This window comes from Pleurodeles waltl, chromosome 1_1 (assembly GCF_031143425.1).
Source record: "Pleurodeles waltl isolate 20211129_DDA chromosome 1_1, aPleWal1.hap1.20221129, whole genome shotgun sequence".
NCBI classification, from domain to species: Eukaryota; Metazoa; Chordata; class Amphibia; order Caudata; family Salamandridae; genus Pleurodeles; species Pleurodeles waltl.
The window spans coordinates 67983050-68006245 of NC_090436.1; the positions used below are offsets into that span (position 1 = coordinate 67983050).

The 23196-nt window shown below is 45.4% G+C and overlaps 1 protein-coding gene across 1 annotated transcript in view; it reads right to left on the minus strand.

Moving 5' to 3' along the window:
- CNTFR (ciliary neurotrophic factor receptor) overlaps window positions 1–23196 on the minus strand; it is an 839293-nt gene that overhangs the window by 297740 nt on the left and 518357 nt on the right. Inside the window, exon 5 of the mRNA XM_069214363.1 lies at window positions 9895–10125. Coding sequence (XP_069070464.1) covers window positions 9895–10125 — 231 coding nt within the window. The remainder of the gene's footprint in view (window positions 1–9894; window positions 10126–23196) is intronic.

Below are 23196 nucleotides of genomic sequence, written 5' to 3' on the forward strand. Positions count from 1 at the left end.
TCACCAAAGCACAACTCACACTCTCCGCTCACACAGGCATAACTGTCATTCTGCACTCACACAAGCTCACTGCTCACACTGCACTCACTCAGGCACGCCCCCCACCTCACACTCTCATAGGGAGACCATTGAAGCAGCACTCGCAAGGGCACCTCTCACTCTGTACTCACACATACACACCCCTCTTCCTACAGTCACACATGTGCACCCCTCTTCCTGCACTCACACAAGCACACCACTCGTTAGTCGCTCACATAGGCACACCACTGACTCAACAGTCAGACAGCCACAACACTCTCCCTGCACTCATTTAGCCACTACGCTCACCCTTCGCTCACACGCACAAAACACTCACCAGGCACTCACACAGCCACAACACTCACCCTACACTCATACAGCCATACCCATGAATGCACACTGGCACACATCGTGCCCCACACTCAGAGAGGCACACCACTCATCTCGAACTCACATAGGCACAACACTCACCTTGCAAACACACAGGCATACCACACAGGGGGTGTCAGGGAAGTAGGGTATCAAAGGTTAGGAAAGAAAAACAGTTGGGCACCATTGGAGAGGGGCAAGTGAGTGGCAGATTCCAGAACAAAAACTGTGCTAGACATTATGCACACACCTTTGCACCATGGTGCAAAGGTGTGTGTGTATGGTTCAAAGCAGCCAGAAAGTGCGCAAGAACTTGGGAAGAGGGAAGCAGCACCATTTCTTAGTAGATATGGTGCTGTCCTGCTCTCTCTCTTTCATGCGACAGAACATAGAAATGTTGGTTGCTGAGCTGCATTGCATGACTTCCAAACAAACTTGCCTCATAGTGCTTCTCATCTGCACTGCAAATCCCAGCAATGATGGACTGTGCATTCAGTACAGACTGAAGATGTATTACTACAGAAAACTAATGGCTAATGTCACTGCTGTAAACAAGGCAGGTTTAGAGGAATGCTGGCCTTAACCAGTATGCTCCAAACTCCCACATCACTGCTACATAATTGATAACCTGATGCTTTAAACAGGCTGTAGCCAGGTCTCTGGAGTGACTATATGTCTACTCCATCTTATATCTAGTGCCATGCCACCCAGGTATGTAGGCCACTCCCTCATCGCCACTCTAGGTCATTGTATTGGCCCTTGTCCACGATAAGGGGATAAAAGTATAATAAGGAGGTACTGACCTCTGAGTACTCAATTTCTAGCACTCACCAAAGCATACTACAAGGACATCCTTTACAAATAATGTTCTCTCCATTCTTACTCCTGATGGGAGAGCATGCTTTGACATACATCAGGGAAGGGGCTGGTATTTAGTGGACCTCCTTATACTCCCAGACAGATTTGGAGGAGATCTGAGGTCAGGAAAGGTGCTGTGTACTGTGCTGTACAGGACTTTGGCTTCTTGCCGGACTATCCTACATGGCGGAATGCACATGAACTTCTGCTTGTACAAGCATTCTATTAGCCCTTTGACCTCCACTAGCCAGTAGGCCATGTGCCCGTGAAATGCAAGTCTTTAACGCTAACCATGCCTCCACCATCCATATGGTTATCTCAGTACTCGCTGTCAGAACCTGCCTGTAACCACCCTGTTGCATGCTGCTGGACATTCACTTGCAAGATTACTTACTAGTGGAATGGTGGATGTAGAGCACAGTGGATATTAGGCATGTTGAGATTTATAAAGAAGTACGATTCCTATTCTTTCAAATAATTAGGTTAACACCAACTTGTGAAATACAAAGCTTGTTCAAAGGCAGTCCATGGCAAATTGCACAAGATGTGATTCCAGAGCTAAGTGTTAAAAGAGAGTTAGCTACACCTACACTGATGTAAGTTTCTAATTATTGTTTTTTGCAGTAAAGTCAGTGCTTAATTTGAAGCGGTGGTTTCTAGAACGCAGTACATAATTCTCAACAACAGTACTTATGACAGTCACCACATGGTGGCGCTGTTTGTCTCATTTTATGAGGAGGACCATAGAACAGAGTTCAATAATTCCACATATATTATAAATTATGTCTGCCACGCACACCTTTTTTATAGCTTTGTGGGCTGACCTGTCACACGTGTAAGAGTGTCATGGTTAGAAGTTGTGTTAGTATTGTCACTGGCAGCGCTGGTAGGGGTAATGGGTGGTGCAAGCTGCAATGGCCTCCTGAGAAGGGCCCTGGCACGTACACTGTTTTACAAACTAGGCACAGAGACAATGTGTACCATATCCTACATGAGGCAAAGACCCTAGCATGACAGACCTGTCGGTAAGGGAATGGATCACGATGTCTGGATGCAATGGAAATTCATTTATGCATATGTAAAAGTTTTCACCTCTGGAAATACATCCAAATGCCCCTTATGTTTTGATACTATATAAGGATCACAAGACGTCTGGGTGGTCATTTCCCATCAAAATGGAATACCTCAGACACCAAATTATCTTCAGGTTTGTTCCAAATGTACATTAAATGTGGCATGAAAACTCTGCTCATAGCACTTGGGGGCCTTCCATATAATGTACACTTGTGACTCAAATATGCAACCTCTAAAGGATATTGTCTATTTACAATAGTGCAATAAACAAGCAAACATCTTTCACCCTTTTTAGGTCAAGTATAGCAGCGCACAAGTGCTGCTTTTCTGAAGTGTTGTTATCTATTTGGGCGTTTAACAACACCCACCTCACGCCCATCACTATCACTCATTCATGACTTGCCCTTTGCAAATCCTTTGACTTCGTTGGTAAATACTTTACGTTCGTCCCTCCTTGGGGGGGTTTGATTACCACCTCGGGCATCGACCCTGTTATACAGCTAATTGCACTTTTGCCGATACGTCTGACTGCGAGCGAACTTCTTTTTCCTTTTGTGTGTCTCCTTCACGCTCATGGTGTTACGCTTTGATTTGGCTCACTTATGTGAAACTGTATTACTTTTCATTTTCAATTTATGTGGCAAGAAAAGTCCGGTTAAGTGTTTACAACGCTAATAGCTCTAACTCGAGGAAATGCGAGACCTACAGCATTGCAAATGCTTGTTTATTCTGGAGTGCCTGATCCTTAACTCAACTCAACTTTATCTGCCCCTCAGGGATCCTAGATATCCTGGGCACCCCAAAATGTTCCACACAAGACTGTGTCGGGGTCTCGGATCCGCTTGCTAATGCTCTTCCATCTTCTCAACCAAGCAACCGGCTGCGCATACATTATTAGTGAGGAGCTGGGCAGCTACTGGGGATCACAGAAGTGTGGAATGACAGGGCTGCGGCAGGAGATGTCTGTGGGGATGGCAAGCTGTCAGAGATCAGCATGCATGAAGGCTGGCATGGAGTCACTGCCTTCCCTTGACAACATGGGGACACGTTGATCAGTGAGATGATTTGACCTATCTGGACTGAGCTATATGACCTGTCAGTTAGTAGGCTCTCAAGGGATCTCTGACCCAGATAATGAGTATAACCTGCTCCAGTCCAGCATCAGAAGCTGAAAAAACCAAGCCGGCCTGTAAAAGGCGAATACTGCTCTTTGGAAAAAGTCAGTTTTTACAGATATTTACGTATTCATTAGAAGATGGCTGGAAAAGGGCTTGGATTTTTTTTCCACCCTACAAGTTACCAATGCAGTTGGCATCAATATATTCAGTTGTTGGGAACATCCAGGCGAGTGCAAGTGGGACCCTGAGGGCTTCTTAAAAATGTGGAATTTCACACAGAGATTTTGGCTGCTTTAATCAAAATGAAACTCACTACTGGGAAGAAGGAAGACCAGATATAATTCAAAAAGAGAAGGAGAAGGTCAATATTTAGGGGTTTCTAAAAAGTAGAGGATGGAGTCCTGGTTTATGCTTTATTGTGATAATAAATAGATGTGCAGAAAAAAACAGTGGATCTCATAGTTTCAGTGAGTCCGGTAACTTACATGGTCACTGAAAATGACCCAGCGCCTTGACATCTGCACGGGTGATTTGCAGCGCTTTATAAATCCTTGATTGATTGATTTATTGACTCATAATGAGGGAATAAGTTTTAAGAATGACATCTGTGGAATCTTCCTTCTGTCACTGATGATAGATGCATAATCAATGCTTCACAGATCCATTCAGCATGGGCCTAGCAGATCCGTTCCCATAGTCTGCGGTGGACAGTAGAAAGCCCGGGTGCGCTCTGCACGGACGAGTGATTGGTCCCCTTACCGTTCTCTAAAGGTGCTCCAGCGCTACTTTTTCAGACTCTCACTCCAGCCCAACTGAAGTTCATGGAACTTCTCATGCATATCAGTCCTACCAACAGAATGAGGGAAGCAATGCATTTGCGCCTTAGTAAACATCAGCTCAAGGGACTATGATGCTGTATTTAGGATCAGAAATCTTTGTATACTCCTGGAGCTGATAATCTGCTAGATGCACTGATACTTTGTTGATGTTGTTGTGGAGATATCAGGGATACTGTCCCATAGACCTCAAATTGCTGTACTCCACCTGCCATTTTTCATAGTATATACTACAATCCTTGCTCCTGGAATTAACAAAATCCCTCCTGCTTATATTGTACGTTATTCTGTTCTCTAAGTGTCTCCAGTGGCTTTAGGTCCATGTTTGTCAGGTCTTTTTTTAAGTAGCTAATTGTATTTCTTTCTCCTTTGATGTCCCTAGCTCCTCTGGCTTTCCAGTAGCTCTGTCTTGCAACATTGGGTGTTTCTCAACTTTGAGTGTTTCTCTAGGACTTCTTATCCATCAACCAACTTTCATTACCAGCGAACACTTTCTTTGCGCCCTGCTGCCCCTGGTCACACGCCACACTTTTACCCACTGTCAGCAGTGTCTCATTCTGAGTTTCACTGTTGGCTTGTTTCGTGACCAAAATGCTACTCTTTGGAAGTGTTTTAAATAACACACCTTGCAGCACTGTCACCACAACACATGAGCAGACAAAAGGGTGACAATAGGCGCCATTTTGTAAGTAGTATGGGTAGGAAATTACAACACATCAGGGCATCCATTACTCACAAATTAGACATCAGACTCACGGCTGCACAGGAAGTACTCGGGCACATACCAGGAAGTTACATCATCTCCCTGGAAACTTGTTCCAAAGACTAGACTGTCAATTGCCTTTTAAGTTCCTCAAAACAGTAATATCGTACAATCTGCTGTGTTCACTAGGCCGAAAGGTTTATGTTTATCAAAAATGTTCAGTGTGGCCCTCGCATAAGTTCTAGACCTTTTTTGATTTGATTTTTTAAATCAAATCTTCACAAATTAAAAAGTCCTTTGCTCAGCATTTAATTTCTTCGTGGCATGGATTCGGGCCTTTTAAAAAGGCCGTATCTCCAACGTTGTGCAAGGATTCGAATCGAGACAATAAAAGAAGGGTTTTTGTTTTGTTTACAGCTTGATTAAGCTGAAAATATATCAATGTACACAAAAAGTAAAGTTACACTTTCTCTTCAGTTTCCTTTCCTGCGCCTTTCCCATTTTACGCTTCCATCTCCCCTTCTCCATGTCTCAGATTCACCGCACCCTGCAGGTATATGAAAGTGGTAAAGGAGCTAACACCTTCATACATTCACCACACTATCTGGCATTTGAATAGTAAGAAATTACATATTTTTACACTAAAGTGCATAACACAATCATTAACCCATAGTTCACACCTGCAGTCCTGCATAATACGCATCAGGAACTTTGTGCCGTATTAGCCAGCACTCTTGTTTTATGTTATCAATGTACCCAGGCCAATATTAAGGCTGTACTGTGCTTTTTTAAATATTGCTAAATAAAGGCAATCTTGTGTTTTATGACTGATTGACTGACATCTTTTATTAAACACCACCCCAACACTCCCACTTTGCATCATAGTGCAAAGGCGTCTGCTTGAGTCTAACATAGGTTTTGTACTGGAAGATTACTACTCTAATACAAAATACTACACTTAGAAACCTCTTCTGTAATAAGAGCTAATTATGTTCAATGAGAATCTTCCTGAGCTACTAATACTATTAGTGTTGTAATAGAGACAGCATCAGACAAGACTACATTAGTAGCCACCGTATGCAAGTTTATCCACAGTAAACATGTCAGTGCATTAGGCAGGGTTTATGTTTATGTATTTATACAGGGAGTGCAGAATTATTAGGCAAGTTGTATTTTTGAGGATTAATTTTATTATTGAACAACAACCATGTTCTCAATGAACCCAAAAACCTCATTAATATCAAAGCTGAATATTTTTGGAAGTAGTTTTTAGTTTGTTTTTATTTTTAGCTATGTTAGGGGGATATCTGTGTGTGCAGGTGACTATTACTGTGCATAATTATTAGGCAACTTAACAAAAAACAAATATATACCCATTTCAATTATTTTTTATTACCAGTGAAACCAATATAACATCTCAACATTCACAAATATACATTTCTGACATTCAAAAACAAAACAAAAACAAATCAGTGACCAATATAGCCACCTTTCTTTGCAAGGACACTCAAAAGCCTGCCATCCATGGATTCTGTCAGTGTTTTGATCTGTTCACCATCAACATTGCGTGCAGCAGCAACCACAGCCTCCCAGACACTGTTCAGAGAGGTGTACTGTTTTCCCTCCTTGTAAATCTCACATTTGATGATGGACCACAGGTTCTCAATGGGGTTCAGATCAGGTGAACAAGGAGGCCATGTCATTAGATTTCCTTCTTTTATACCCTTTCTTGCCAGCCACGCTGTGGAGTACTTGGACGCGTGTGATGGAACATTGTCCTGCATGTTTTTCTTGAAGGATGCAGAATTCTTCCTGTACCACTGCTTGAAGAAGGTGTCTTCCAGGTGTCTTCCAGGAACTGGCAGTAGGACTGGGAGTTGAGCTTGACCCCATCCTCAACCCGAAAAGGCCCCACAAGCTCATCTTTGATGATACCAGCCCAAACCAGTACTCCACCTCCACCTTGCTGGCGTCTGAGTCGGACTGGAGCTCTCTGCCCTTTACCATTCCAGCCACGGGCCCATCCATCTGGCCCATCAAGACTCACTCTCATTTCATCAGTCCATAAAACCTTAGAAAAATCAGTCTTGAGATATTTCTTGGCCCAGTCTTGACGTTTCAGCTTGTGTCTTGTTCAGTGGTGGTCGTCTTTCAGCCTTTCTTACCTTGGCCATGTCTCTGAGTATTGCACACCTTGTGCTTTTGGGCACTCCAGTGATGTTGCAGCTCTGAAATATGGCCAAACTGGTGGCAAGTGGCATCGTGGCAGCTGCACGCTTGACTTTTCTCAGTTCATGGGCAGTTATTTTGCGCCTTGGTTTTTCCACACGCTTCTTGCGACCCTGTTGACTATTTTGAATGAAACGCTTGATTGTTCGATGATCACGCTTCAGAAGCTTTGCAATTTTAAGAGTGCTGCATCCCTCTGCAAGATATCTCACTATTTTTTACTTTTCTGAGCCTGTCAAGTCCTTCTTTTGACCCATTTTGCCAAAGGAAAGGAAGTTGCCTAATAATTATGCACACCTGATATAGGGTGTTGATGTCATTAGACCACACTCCTTCTCATTACAGAGATGCACATCACCTAATATGCTTAATTGGTAGTAGGCTTTCGAGCCTATACAGCTTGGAGTAAGACAACATGCATAAAGAGGATGATGTGGTAAAAATACTCATTTGCCTAATAATTCTGCACTCCCTGTAGAGTGCATGACTACCCCAAGGCTTCCCAGTACTAGGAGAGAGAGTGAATAAAACAGCAAGAAGCAATGCAGGAGGTCTATTGCAGGGGTTATTGTGGAGAGAGAGTTGTCAGTAGTAAGTAAAAAGGCTTTGCCAATTTGGAATTGGTTTGCATAGGTAATACATAACAGTCATAGCTGTAATACTCCTGGTACCAAGGTAATAATGTTAGTAATAAGTCTTTCCGAAGTCATATGATTTATCACACAATAGAAGATTTAAATATATTTTGGAAATTCACAATTTTTTGCCAAACTTTTGCTTATGAGTTCTGAAAAACACACATTTTCATCTCGAATACACTCTTTTCAATTTATGTATGTATATATTAATTCAGCCAAACAAAAGCTTCTAATTTGTTAGGCTGGACTGCATACAGGAGAGCTACTGATAGGTAGCTGGAGAGCTACCCGCAACTCACGAGCTACCGTTGGAGAAGCCTGGCTTAGACGTACTTTCCCACTTTTCCCACTTTGTGAGCTGCACAGTACAGCACAGGTGCAAAGTTGTAAACGTTCCTTCTTTACTCCTACTTCAAAGAGGTGTAATTTTCAGTGTAAATCCCAGTCTTGTAATGTTAGTAGAAATGGCTATGGGTCAAAAACCGTGAGTGGATGCATGGGAACACCTGTGCATCACCCATGGGACACCCCCTTGATGCAAAGTAGCACACAGTGACACTGCGTTACTTTTGAACAAGTTTTCAACACAAAACAAGATTTGCACGGGAAGGTAAATCCCAAATAAATATTTTGTGAAAGTTTACTTCAGTTTTGGTGACTTTATTCCAACAGAAAGTGTTGATGAATCTGTTCGCTTCAGCTGAAACATTTGCATGACATAAAATCAGCACATTGGAGAGAATATACAAGCACCCGTATTGGGGGACAGTACATGAAGTAACTTTTAACTTTGAAAGGTCCAGTTCACAGAACAATGTGGAAACCCTGCACATGAAGTACTTCTACGAGCAGATTTATTTCTGGGAAATCACAAACATTCCTAGTAGCAGACGAGAAAAAGGTGTTACTACCAGTTTTCTAGCTGTCCTGTTGGACATGTTGTGTGACATGTTCCCTGGGATGCAATTTACCGAAGGTGCAATTATTTTTGAACAATTCCACTGGGAAACATTTTTCACCGTGGAGAAACCCATACCCATGCCCCCCTTCCAAGTTTGGAAATGATCCATTCCCCTTCCCACTCCAGAAGGGGAGTAATTTTTCTTTGGTGGGGTAAAACCTGGACCATTTTCAGGATGGGAAAGGTCTAGATCGGAATTCTTAAACAGCCACAAGCTCACAAGGTTGTGAACATGCACAAAGTTACTCAGTGAACCACAACTGAAGTAGATTTGGGCAGATCATTTCCAATCACACTGTGAATATAATTTTTTTTAAAGAATTTAAGGTAGTGCAATAAGCAAATGTTTGATTCGCTGCTATGCCATGGTTGTGATTAACTAATCAATAATATAAATAAATAGATGGTTATGGTTGCCCAAGTTGAGTTAACACAAAAGGAGATGGGAAAGTTCTGTGAGAGGGTGGAGAATGTTTTTCCATATAAGAGATAAGATTTGGAAGCCATGTTGTTGTACAAGAGACAGAGCATAGGCAGGGCCACTGGAAATACACAGCAAGGGAGGACCAAGGTATGTGGCATGGTTGATTAAAGTATGCAGCAAGAAAAGCCAAATTATGCGGCATAATGTGGCCCATTTTGTGATAGTATTACCTCATTATTTAGCGACATTTACACATCTTAACACTGTATGGGCAAATATTCCACCTCATTAATACCAGTTTGTCACCTAAATATGGCAATAAGCAACAGAAAAGTGATGAGTCAACCTCTGGGAAGCACCTTCCACTGTGTGGTAACACGTGTCTCTTCATTTTTAATAACTTTTGAACTGTTTGAGCTACAATTGTTTTGTGTGTAACAAAATGCCGATTATGCAGCAGAGAATGGTGTATGCGGCAAGTGGGGCAATTTAATAATTATATGGAAAGCGCTATGGCAACAAAATCGCATATTTCTAGCAGCCAGGAGTATAAGTCATTATATAACACAAAGAGAGGTAGCAGAGGTAATGTTCTCTTTTCCCTGCAGGTGGAAATGTCACAGAATGAATGAATACCAAAGAAGTCCTGAATGTTGTGTTACTCACATCCCATTTTGAGGGTGACCTGGTACCGGAGCTGCCACGTGCTGCTGTCGAAGCAGGAGTAGATCCCATTGTGCGACAAGTCGGCGGCCCGGATAAGGAGGCTGGACCCATTGAGATGGGACTTATCAATGTCGGTCCCATTGGCCGTCCAAGTCACTGCAGCATCCCAGTCCAACGTTCCACACTTCATGGTGATGTCAGAGCCTATCCTCTCATACTGCATGCGAGACTCTGAAATCATAAAACAATGAAGGATACATCAGACAGCTCCAGTACAGGAGGCAGAACATATCCTTCTCAAGACTTTGTGAAGCCATCTATCTCTAGTATCTGAGACATTTATCCCTGAACTATTCTAGGCTCAGATCAAACGTGACATTGACACTGGTCTACGCAACAAGACATATTTTTACTCAAGTTGATTGTGTATGAATACATAGGCTTTTTAATTTGTCCATTCATTGAGTTATTTTAAATATTTTATTCATTTCTTCATCCTTCAGTCTATCCATATAATCTATACATTCGTTTGGTGACCCATTCATTAAAGTCAAGTCAAGTGGATTGGTCATCTCAGCAAAACCACTGCACCCAATAAAACCATATACAAATAACGTTTGATCTTACCACTGAAGACGAAAAAATGTGGGTGCACAGATGATAACCGACGGACCAATAGTACTGTTTAAACAGAAGTTCAGCAAATAGGCCAAAATATAATTAGCCACAAAACAAAAAGCAAGAAGCCAATCATATCTGTACATTTCTAAATACCTGTGTAGGCAATTTTGTGTTTTTCGGAAATATCCTCAATTATGGGAAAATATGAATAAATGACTCTCTAATAATAGGACATACAACCCTTAATTACAAAAAAGCAATAAATACATAAAAAAGACATTGGTATTTTCCTTCTGGCAGGCACTTATCTTCGCAACAATGTAGCTTTCTGGCCAGTGCGCTTATTCATTTAACAAAGCATTTACATGCTTACAGTGCACCCATCCTTATGTTCCAGGGCTGATGTTGTTATGCCCTCCACCGTTACTATAACAAGCAGAAGAAATTAGACCAATCAAATTGCACTTTATTTTAGTGCTAAAATCAACCCTCACATCCTTTCAGTGGTGAAATCTGTGAAATGAGCATGTCAGTAACCAGAAGGAATATAACTCCCTGCCTGTCACTGCATTTAACCTTGTGCCAAATAATGATGACACAAAGACTATTTTTCCCCTAAACAACATGCTTAGAATAACGCCGGTGTTCATGATTCTTAATAAGTTTATCTATACTGTGAGTCCATCAAATCATCCATCCATTCATCCATCATTCACAGAAACCATTCATCCATTCATCATCATCCATCCATCTTTCAATGAATCGATCCATCCATCACTCCATCCATCCAACTTATAATGAATGCATCCATCCATCATTCATTCAATGAAACCATCGATCCCTCCATCCATTCATCCTTCCATCATTCATTCACTGAATCTATCCATCCATCCTCACTCAACTGATCAAGAATTCTCTAGATTCTAAATTGTACAATATTTTTCCTTAACCACGCACATGCGTGGTTAAGGCAGAGAAAAAGGGAGGGTGCATCAGGAGAGGACGCAGTCAAGTAAGTTGGGCTGGGGCAGGGTTGGGAGTAGTTTTTAGGGGTGGGGTGGATTAAGGGCTTGGGCGGGGGTGGGTCGGGGTAGTTTGGTTTCTTAGGGGTGGGGGGATCGGGGCAGTTCTCTTTTTAAGGGCAGGGGCAGGGGATCGGGGTAGTTCTGTTTTTAGGGGCAGGGGTTGGGGGTGAGGGTAGTTTTGTTTTGGGGTGAGGGGTCGGGGTACTTTTGTTTTTGGGGGTGGGGAATCAGGATAGTTTCTTTTTTGGGGGTGGGGGATTGGGGTAGTTTGGTTTTTGGGCTTGGGGGGTCGGGGTTGTTAGGTTTTTGGGTGTGGGGGATCGGGGTAGTTTGGTTTTTGGGGGGTGGGGGGATCGGAGTAGTTAGGTTTTTGGGGGAGGAGGGATCAGGGTAGTTTTATTTTTTGGGGCGGGTTGGGGGGTCAGGGTAGTTTTGTTTTTGGGGGTGGTGGTAGAGGGGTGGGATAGTTTTGTTTTTGGGGGTGGGGGAATCGGGGTAGTTAGGTTTTTAGGAGCAGGGGTGGGAGGTCGTGTTGTTTGGTTTTTGGGGGTGGGGGATCGGGTAGTTTGGTTTTTGGGGGTGGGGGATTGGGGTAGTTTGGTTTTTGGGTGTGGGTGATCGGGGTACCTTTATGTTTTTATGGGCAGGGGTGGGGGATTGGGATATTTTGGATTTTAGGGGTGGGGGCGTGGAGATCGGGGTACTTTTATTTTTAGGGGCGGGGTGGGGGGTCAGTTATTTTTAGGGCAGGTGGGGGAGGTCGGGAAGGGGTTGGGGCTCAGGGTGGGTGGCAGGTATCTGGGGTAGATTTGTTTTAGGGGTGGGGGTCGGGGTAGTTTTAGTATTAGGGGTGGGGTACTTCTGAGCCTTAGGGCAGGTGAGGGGGTCACATGTTAGAACCACACGTGCCATTCCCACACATGCCTTTACTAGGCAAGCTTTTACAACAAAAAATCATTGTAAAGGCATGCGTGGTAAAGGCTTTTGTGGTAACAACGTGGTTGTTGTTCCAACCCCGTGGTTCAGGCATGCGTGGTTCTATCATACATTCACCTAGGGCATAATGCTTCCGTTCCGTATGTATCTAGCGACCCGTGTATATCCATGTATTCTTCCATTACTCTTAAATTAAATTCAGCGCACTCTTCAGGTGAGTTCTTGAATGTCTCTTTATCCTTACACCTCAGACCCCCAAGCCTGCTGGTCACTTACATGGCAGCCCGGCAGACTCCTTCCCCTAGAGCTGTGCAAGTGTTTCCAGCTGAATGAAGCACACACGAAAGGGACAAAAACAGATGTGTGAGCAAAGGGAGTCAAGACAGGGATAACTGAGCTCTGTGTGCACTAGTGTAGTGGCAGGTATGAAGGATGCGATGGAGACAAATTTCATGTTAATATCTTTTATTCTTGCCACAAGAAATAAGGCCCACGAGCAGCCGGCCGGCCGCAACACCGCGCTTTGTTCGCGCCTCTGCCTCTCCGCCGCGCCGCCCCCTGACGTCACGACCGTCCTCGTTACAGATTGGTCGTGGCGTCATGAGGCGCCTAAACATAGAAGACAGACTAGTTCTGTCCCTCCGGCCTCGTGCGTTAACTCACGTACGACATCTCCCTTTTTTCAACAGAACAAGAAACTTAAGGAACTTCACCTCATAACAAAATCTTCGAACCTCTTGGGTGCTCGGATACGCCTAATTGGCCTGCTCGGAGTAACATACTGAAGTGAATTCGCCTTGACGGCGCACGCATCCTCTAGGCTTGACCCCATTACATTGTGACTGTCGCTCTCCACAGATTCGGGCCTGCAACCATTCTGTCCTGAGGCAGCCGTCAAGCCACGCCATGCCTTCTCGCATCGCTCCGCACTCCCCTGTCCACTCATTCCTGGACTGGAAGGCGTATTCACACATTCCTCCTCATCAATGACTACATCCCTGGCTTCGTGAGTTTGCCACTCGTCAACATCATCCGTGCCTTCGGCCCCATCCACACGGACATCTTTCATGATGATTTTCTCTTGCCCAGCCTTGAGCCTAACTATGTCGTCCTTGCTCCGCCACCCCGCTCCTTCCAGACAGACTGCCCCTCTTGTCACTCCTTGCACACGCACCGGGGTTTGAAACACAGACTCCCCCTTCATCACCCTGTTGGGTTTCTTCACCAATACCCAATCCCCTTGCGCTATATTTTTAGTTTTGGCTCTATTCACCATGTCAGCGTACCTCTTATTGTTTTCCTGTTTGGCCACTATTCTTGCTTTGACTCTCAATCTCTCATCAGATTCTGCCTCAATTTCCCGGTTCATGTCATACCACTTATTGAATTTGGGGGTAAGCTCACTCATGCATCTTCTCCCTCTCATCAAATAAAATGGAGTGTGTCCAGTAACCTCACTGGGCGTGTTATGGAAAGTGTTCACTTTGTCCGCCAGAAACGCTTTCACATTCATGTTGGAAGCGATCGCCTGTTGCACGCCCTCTTTGAGGAATCTATTCATACGCTCAACCTGCCCATTGCTCTTCGGGCTGTACAGTGGGGTTTTCTCCTGCTTAATCCCCAACCTGGACAGAAAATCCGTCATCCGCCTGGACACTAGCTGGGTGCCGTTGTCCGACACCATGATCTTCGGCTGTCCCTCAATCGCGAAAATTTTCGTCAATGCCTTGATCACTCGTTCAGTGGTAACTTCCCTGATGAACTTGTAGTGAATCCATTTGGAGAAGTAATCCGTAAGGACGATGAGATGCCTACACTCGTCAGGTAGCCTTGTAAATGGGCCCGCAAAATCAATGGCAATCTTGTTCCACGGGCCGGCAGGTATGTCCACCAGCTGCAACTCTCCTTTTGTCGTCTTCCAGTGCTTATCGGCCCTTAAGCACGGTCCACACCGATCAATGAATCTGCTGACATCGCTGCACATCCCTGGCCACCAGTAGTACTGCTTGAGGAGATTCTTTGTAGCGGTATTGCCCGGATGGCCTTTATGGGCAATCCTGATTATCTTGTCTCTTAAACTTTCCGGAGGTACAAACAGCTCGTGTCTCTTCACAAAGCCGCCTTCGATGGTGAGTTCAGGACTAATCTGTTGGAAACTTCTGAGTGCCCCGTGCAAGTTCCGGATAGGGGGCCAATGAGCCTTCATGTGGTCCATCACCCTCCGCATAGTCCCGTCCTTCTCCTGAGCCGTCAACCATTCTTCCTCTGATATGGATCCCTCGCACATGGCTGTTGCGTCAACCAATGCCACAACGCACTCCGTGTCGTCCAGGGAATCATTCTCCTCATCCGGGATCGGTATGCGAGATAGGCAATCCGCCCTGCAGTTGAGGCCCCCTTTGATGTGTCTGACGGTGAAGTGATATTCTTGCAACTTAGACAGTAGACGTAGGAGCCTAGAGCTGGCTTTGCCATTGCCACGTCCTTCACCGTCCATCATGTATATCAAGGGTTTGTGGTCGGTGACTAATTCGAACTCCCTGCCCCACAAATAATTTCTCAGTTTCTCCACGGCCCAGACGCACGCGAGCGTCTCCCGCTCGATGGTGCTGTAGTGCTTCTCTGCTTCGCTCAATGACCGCGATATGAATGCAACAGTGTTCTCCTTCTTCCCTTGGAATTGGCAAAATACTGCACCGATTCCCTTGGCACTAGCGTCAACCGTGATTACATTCCGGAGGTCCTTGTTGTACGGTCGTAATACTGGGGCCGCGGCGATTGCCTGTTTGACGGATTCGAAGGCAGCGCTTTGTTCCTGTGTCCACGTATACTTTTCGTTCTTCCGTAGCAGTTTCCTTAGAGGCTCCACAGTGGTTGCGTATCCTTGCATGAACTTGGAATAGTATTCGCTGAGTCCCAGGAACGATCGCAAGGCGTCTTTGTCTCCTGGGCAAGGGGCATCTCGTATGGCCCTCACTAAATCATCTTTCGGCGCGATACCATTTGGGGTAAGCACGTGCCCTAAGTATTCTATCTTGTCTTTCATGAATTTGCACTTGTCTTTGGAGACTGTCATCCCCCTTTTTTGTAGCACCCCCAACACTCTGCGCAGCAGTTCTAAGTGCCCCTTCTCGTCTTCCGTGTGTATCAGAATGTCGTCCTGAAATGCTTCAACCCCCTTCATATCGCAGAAGAGGTGGTCCATTAGCTTTGAAAGACGCCCGAGGCCGATGCAAGGCCGAATGGAAGACGGATGTACCTGTATGCTCCAAACGGGGTAATAAAGGTGGTAAGTTCCTTGGATTCCTCCGTGAGACATACCTGGTGGTATGCAGACTTCAGGTCTATCAGGGTGAAAAACTTCGATCCTGCTGTGGCCGACAATATCTCCTGAATGTTGGGCAGAGGATGGCAGTTCACCAGGATATTTCTGTTCAGTGACCGCAGGTCTACACACAACCGAATGTCCCCTGTCCTCTTCTTCTTGGACACCACGATTGCGGACACCCATTCTGATGCACTAGCTTCCTCTATTACTCCTTCCCTTTTCAGCTTATCAAGAACAGCCTTAAGCTCCCCCCTTACTGAAAGAGGAATCGTTCTGACTTTGTGTTTTATTGGTAGGGCACCCTTTTTTAACCGTATAGCATGCACAAATCCTCTTACACACCCTACCTTGTTTTCAAAAACGGAGTCAAACATTTCGAGGACCTCAGCTAATCCATCATGTAAATCATCAGGCTGCACATAATTGACCCAGTCATCTCTCAGAACTATGGGATCTTCTGCCCCAGGGACTAGCATCACACCTAGCTTCGCCAGGTCCTTCCATCCCACAAGGCTCCTCCCATTTTCAGCCACATATATCTTTGTTCTCACAGTGCGCCCTCGAAAGGTGAGGAAGTCCCAGAAGTAACCTTTCATCACTATGTCGTGTTCCCCGAAGGCCTTTGGACTCACATCCGTCTCGTGCAGTCGTACATCTTGCCACTTCGAATCAAATGTCCTATCAGAGATCAGGGTAAGGGGGGAACCAGAATCAGCCGTAAATGGCAATTTTATCACACCAATCATGACGGAGCCAATGGGACCCTTCACTCTACCGTCTTCACCATCAATGGACAACACCATGTCCGCATCAATATCATTCTCGCTTACCGAGCTCACTTTCATGCCCGTATTATATTTTTTTGCTTTGCATACTGCCGCAAAGTGGCCCAACTTCCTGCATTTAGAACAGCTTTTGCGCACGGCAGGGCAGGCCCTGCTATCCGCTAAGTGATCTTTTGACCCACATCTATAACAGACGAGCTGCCTCCTGCCTCCCCCTCTATCACTCGCTGCCCTTTCTGAATTTCCGGGCACATGTTTACGGCTGTCCTGTACATAGAACACATTTGAAGCCTGACTAGTGTTCGCCAGTTCCTTGGAAGATACCATGGAGCGTTCCACTGCCTTTGCAATGGCAATTACGTCCTTCAGCGAAGGATTCCTGCATGAAAGCAAACGTTCCTGCACTTTCTTTGAATGGCAGTAGAACACCACCTGGTCTCTAATGTACGTATCAGTCATCACTGCAAATTCACAATCTTGAGCTAGAACACGTAGACATGCAATATACTCTTCGATAGTCTCTCCTTCCTCTTGTTTCCGCAGTGCGAATTTATGGCGCCCCACCATGATGTTGCACTCCTCTGCATACTGCAACTCAAGCCGCCGTGCAGCCTCCTGGTACTCATTCAGCGGAGCTGTGGCTCCATGGGGATTCACATATACCGGCAGGCTATCGAAAACCTCTTGTCCAGCCTTCCCCAACAGTCCGAATAACAAAGACTTTTTCCGTTCGGGGCTATACCCCTGACCATCAATTGAGATAATATAGTTCTCAAATGCGCGCAGCCATCCTTTCCACTTCATGCATGGCTTACCAGGAGAGTCCAAGAAGAGAGGAGGCACGCAGATATGACCTGTCTGCGACATGGCCGGAAAGCGGGAGGCTACTGGGCTGCGCAGAACGGTAGGAGTCGTCAAAGTCAATCGTGTGGAGACCGCAGCATCAGCGCCTTAGGGGTTGCATGTAGTCCCCAGTGAAGGGATATCAGCGCTTTCCACTGGCCTCCCGAAACACCAGGTAAGGTGGGCTACACTCGTGGGCCTTGGTAGAAGCTGTGATCCTCGTCGCCATTTGTAGTGGCAGGTATGAAGGATGCGATGGAGACAAATTTCATGTTAATATCTTTTATTCTTGCCACAAGAAATAAGGCCCACGAGCAGCCGGCCGGCCGCAACACCGCGCTTTGTTCGCGCCTCTGCCTCTCCGCCGCGCCGCCCCCTGACGTCACGACCGTCCTCGTTACAGATTGGTCGTGGCGTCATGAGGCGCCTAAACATAGAAGACAGACTAGTTCTGTCCCTCCGGCCTCGTGCGTTAACTCACGTACGACAACTAGCAAACAGAAGCTACACACCTTTAAAATCCGTCAACTGCATCGGTATTTAGGTCTATTTTATAAAACCTCTAGTACAATAAATGACGGAGATATCATATTACATTGTCTGATCAATAACAAAAAACGCTGAGTAACCATGCTCATGGAACTGAAATGCAAGCCAGATTCTAGGCAGAGCCTGTCCCTGATAGGTCACGCGGCTGATGACAGATGATGGACCGCGCAGCACGCGGAGCTTGGATCAGCAGGCCCAGCACTGCTTGCTCTTCCGGTGGCATCTGCATATTTACTTCCGCCCTGCTAAGGCGCCTCCGTGGAGCATCCGGCAGGCGTTGCTCTGCAGATGTAGTTCTAGAAAAGTAGGACTGAATGAAAAGTCTAACTTACTGCAGGGCATGGTAACAAGAAAGGGATAACGCAGACGGACAAGGCCTCGCCCTGGAATCTCTTTCCCACAGGCCCCGCCCACTTCGTAGACTCAAAAGAGAAACACAAAGAGCTGAACAGGAATTGCAATCCTCTTATTACTCTCCCACAATGAGTTATATTTGGCACATTGGGCATTTTTATAAGATATTCTGCAACCAAATGTGCGAGCAAGGACCAGACGCAATTGTTAACAAGCATTTGCAATGCAACGTCTCGCATTTCTCCAAGTTAGAGCTATTAGCAGTTGTAAACTCCCAACCGGACTTTTCTTGCAACATTAAATGGTAATAAAGAGCGCGACCGTGCTGCTATAGTTCACTCATAGTGAAACCTATCGGCAAAAGTGCAATTATCTACATACTGGCAAAAGTACAGTTGACTATGTAACAGGGTCGATGTCATGGAAAGCGCTAGACTTCTGCAAAGCGAGATCGCTCTGTGAAAAAAGATAAAAAATAGTCCACAAACCGGACGGAAAACAGCGAGCCTCGCCTGTTTTCAGTACTTGGTCGCTGCGCTCGCGGAGGGCTAACCACCGGAAAGGGCATGACATATTCATGCCTTCCACTAATGAAAGCAAACAGATTTTAACAGGCAAGCCCATGAACCAATGAAAGACACTGACGTGACATGGACAGGGCTCCGAGCCCTTTTCTAACTACTAAAGCATCTCGCAAGCGAAAAGCATGCGCAAGCGCATGCGACGCAGGCTCGACCCTAAAAAGCATGACAGGTTATAACTTAATTTGCATGACAAAACTCCTCTAATTTTATAGTAACCTGCTACCCATTGGTAAAGCATCTCCACGCCTCAGCACCGTGTCATGCGTAGAAAGAGTACATGCATGCCTTTACAATACAACGTAAACACCACACCATACCAGTAGGTGCCCGGATCTTCCATAAGTCCCATCACTTGTTGCCACACAATTCTGACTTGTGCAGCCCACACACCTGCCCTTGAATCTCTCTGCAGGGTCACACACAGCCTCCCTTTCCTCAAATTGCTCATGACTCTGCCATGTGCCCCACGTCTACCCTCAAGTGCCTCTGCACTGGTCTGCAACCCCATTACTCAACCATGCAGATTGCTATCCTTGATGTGGCATCTGCATGACCTAGACCTTGGTGTGGTGACATGTTCTCCCCAATCCACCTTTCACCTCTCTGCGCTGCGTCCTGCTGCCACCAAACCCACCCACAGCGCCATGCATCCACGGCCACCTGCAAACGGCTTAATGCATCTATGTAGCTCCTACTTGCCCCCGACCACTTCACCCTCTTGTGCTAGTTTTATTTATTTATTTGCAGTCTTATATAATGTGAACCAGACCCAGAAGGGTATCAGTGTAGTTTACATAGGTGATAAACCGAACAATAACAATAACATTGAGTCCAAGGGCAAATTAAATGCACAATAAACAGTAGAACATAAAGCCTTGAGTGAGCTCAAAACGTCAATAAAGAACATCATAAAAAAGACAAATGTTAACATTCCCGGGGGAACCAGGAGGAAGCCCTCACAAGTTACTTAATAATGAGAGAAACAGTGTACAGTTCTGTGAATTATGCACACCATCTTCTAGGTGCTCCTGGCCTCAATAGGGAGTTAGCTGAGTGTAGTCAGGATAGAGGTGACGTGATCCGATCTTCTCGTGCCGGTGACTAAGTCGGCTGCAGAATTGAGGGATATCGTCACTGGGGTAGTGGTATTCTGGGGATGCCAGTTAGTAACAAGTCTAATTTAGAGAGGACTACAGATTTAAAATGTTTAAGTCATCTGCAGCAATTAAATGCTTGATCCATAGAGGTGCGGAGGAGCAGCCTGGGAGAATGAGAAGATAGGTTTCTCTGTTGTCCTTGAAGCATAGGGCGTCATTCACTATTTTTTGGGGGTCGAGCCTGCGTTGCGTGCGCTAGCGCATGCGTCTCACTTGCAAGAGACTGCTGTGTTCAGTACAGGGCTCGGAGCCGGCCTGTCGCTTACCATTTGTTGGTTTGCGTGGCACTCTGCTTTACAGCCTCGTAATTTGTCACGGCAAGCCAGGCATCACTTCCATTTCTCTGTGTGGAGCAGGGATCAGGCACTAATTAACGCAAATTAATTAGTGACCGTTCGCTGCTACTATTTGTTGTTTTTAACTTCGAGTGACCAGCAAATAGAAGGCTTGTGACTTTGCCAAAACGTGCCTCGCAGGCACTAAATTGCAAAGTTTTATTTACTAAAGCTAACTTTATTTTATTTTGCTAAATAGTCTTTTCTCAGTTGTTTTTGCTCGTGGGCGCTGTTGTCAAAAGATGACAATTAACTTGTTCGAAATATGCGAGACCTATTGCATTGCAAATGCTTGTTAGTATTGTAGTCACAGTGCGGCAGCCGGATCTAAAGCCTAACTGGTGGTCATCAAAGGGGTTGTTTCCCTTTATGTATTTGTTAAACTCTTGCTACATAGCATTGCAGCCCTTTTGGATGAAACAAGGGCTTGTAGATCGGGAGGATGTTTTTCAAGTTAGCAGGATATGCATCTGTTTTCTTAAGAAAGGGGGTTACGGCAATTTGTAAGGCTTACAGGCACTACACCTCGTCTGATGGAGGAGTTTATTACTTGGGAGAAGTAGGGAGGGAGGAGTAAAGCTATTTTCTTGATTGTAAGAACAGAGATAGACTCTCTGAAGTGAGAAGATGGACTCATGATCAAGAGAGTGTTTCTCAGTTTGAATTCAATTAGTAGTTCAAAGGAGGACCATTCTCTTGCGAATTTGCAGGTCACAGTGACCTAGCCCACCGAAACACCCGATACCCAGTCCAACCCTGGATGTCACAGTTGGCAATAGTGTGTTGAGCCATTTTTGGGAAAAATGTTGTACTGGGTTGAAAACGGGATTCTATCAGAGTAATGGGAGGAGAGCTGAGAGATCAAGGTGGGATATGAGTTTAATTTTGAGTGACTTTATGGCTCTGGTCAAAAACAACATGGAACTGGATAAAAGTTTCACTTCTCAGTGAAGGGAGCCCATTTGGTCAACGAGGAAGTTGTGGGAGCCGGAGGAGTGTTTGCGCAATAGGAGGTAGGATGACAAGAGTGTGGCAAATTGACATTCATAGCCCAGTTTGGATGGATGAGGCAGGTAGAAAGGAGGCCTGCTTCAAGAGGACAAATTATTTCTGAGTTTTATGAATTAAATCTATGCTAGAGTGTCTAAGTGGGGTGGGCATGGAAAGCACCTTTAATGGAGTGCTAGTCCCAGGTCTGAGGGTAAGACTAGATTCAAGACTGGGGCATAGATTACTTTGAATAGAGTTGAGTGGGCTTGATTATTTCTAATGGATCTGGGCAAAGAGGAGATGAGGGCAGTGTCACTGGGGCAGGGAGCGGGTTCTGTTGAGGGCATACTGGACAGGATGGTGAGTGTGACATCGCTCTGGTGGAATCGGAGGAAGCGAGGGGGAAGGGATGACACAAGTGGGGAAGAAGTAGTGAGATATGATGACACTTCTCGGAATATGGGTTGATGAAGCTTGTTCTGGTTGAGTTCGCTAGAGGTGGGAGGAGAGAGAGGGCTTTTGAAGTGATGTTTGGGAGGAGTGGAAAAGATGGGGCTGGGAGTCTAGGGGACTTGGATGCAAAAGCAATGTAGGAAGAGTTGCGTTCAGTGAGGGAAGGGAAGAGGCTGAGAGAGCAGGGAGGGAGTCGACGAGTACTTCTCTACGTGCCCTAAAATTATCTAGTCTAAGCTCAGCCGTACGTCTCAATATCTGCCTCCAAACCACACTACCCTGCTAAGCACTTGATTACCTAATTACATAGCACTCTGGGCTAGCATGCACCTCCCACATGAATTCAACCATTTTTGGGCCATATATTAACACCTGCTCCCAAACCTGAAAGGCATCGTGCATGCTGCAAGTCGTATGTTTAAGATTTTTAAGAGGTCTGGCCGCTGTAACCCAATACTCCAGGCCCACAACATCTTTAGAATCAACTGCATCACATGCAAGACCCACAGAAACAACATCCCTTCATACCTGGCCAAGAAATGACCCCACGTCAAGTGGGACGTTCCATGCCAGGAGAATGGGCATCCATAGACTTCAGATGAAGAAATACAAGAAGGGAAAAACCAAAAGGCACCCCTTCAATATTTATGTACTTAGAATCTGGAACAATGTCCCCATTGATTGTAGAACTGCTCCAACCCTCCTGAGGGTTCACGGTTCAAAGTTCAAAGCTTTGTTTCTCCCCAGCTAGGTTTACGCTACATAGGCTCCTGTAAATTTACGCCACAGCCCCTACCAAACATTTCTGCTTACTCTCTATCCTCTTTTATCCCCAAACCTGGTGGAATCAAGACTATGTAGCCTTGGCTCTCGGTACGCTGACATACAACACCACTGGCCGCAGACTTCTGAGTAAAGTGTGGGCCTCTGTACTTTTTTTTTTTTTACAAATTAAGAATTGTCTAGCTGCTCCCAATTATCTCTATTATGCTACGGTAAGCATCTCCTATCTCCTGAAAGAAGCCAAATACACTCATGTTGTTCCCTTGACATTTCTAACACTTTTTACATGGGGTCTTGTACCCCCTTTCCTAACTCACACCTCCTGCAGGTTTACAAGCCTTCAACATGCCTGAATCCACTCTCCAGTGCCACTTGTCCTCTTACTTTTGCTCTAAGTCATTGGTACCCACCTGTCGCCCCCGCGCCCCAAATCTCTCAACCCTAATGGTCATATTATTTCATTTCTCTGGTTACATTCCTTTGGATATCCTGTTACCGGTGCTGATTCTACTGATCATCAGGTGATAGCAGTTCCATGTATTGTCCTCCTGCTCTACAG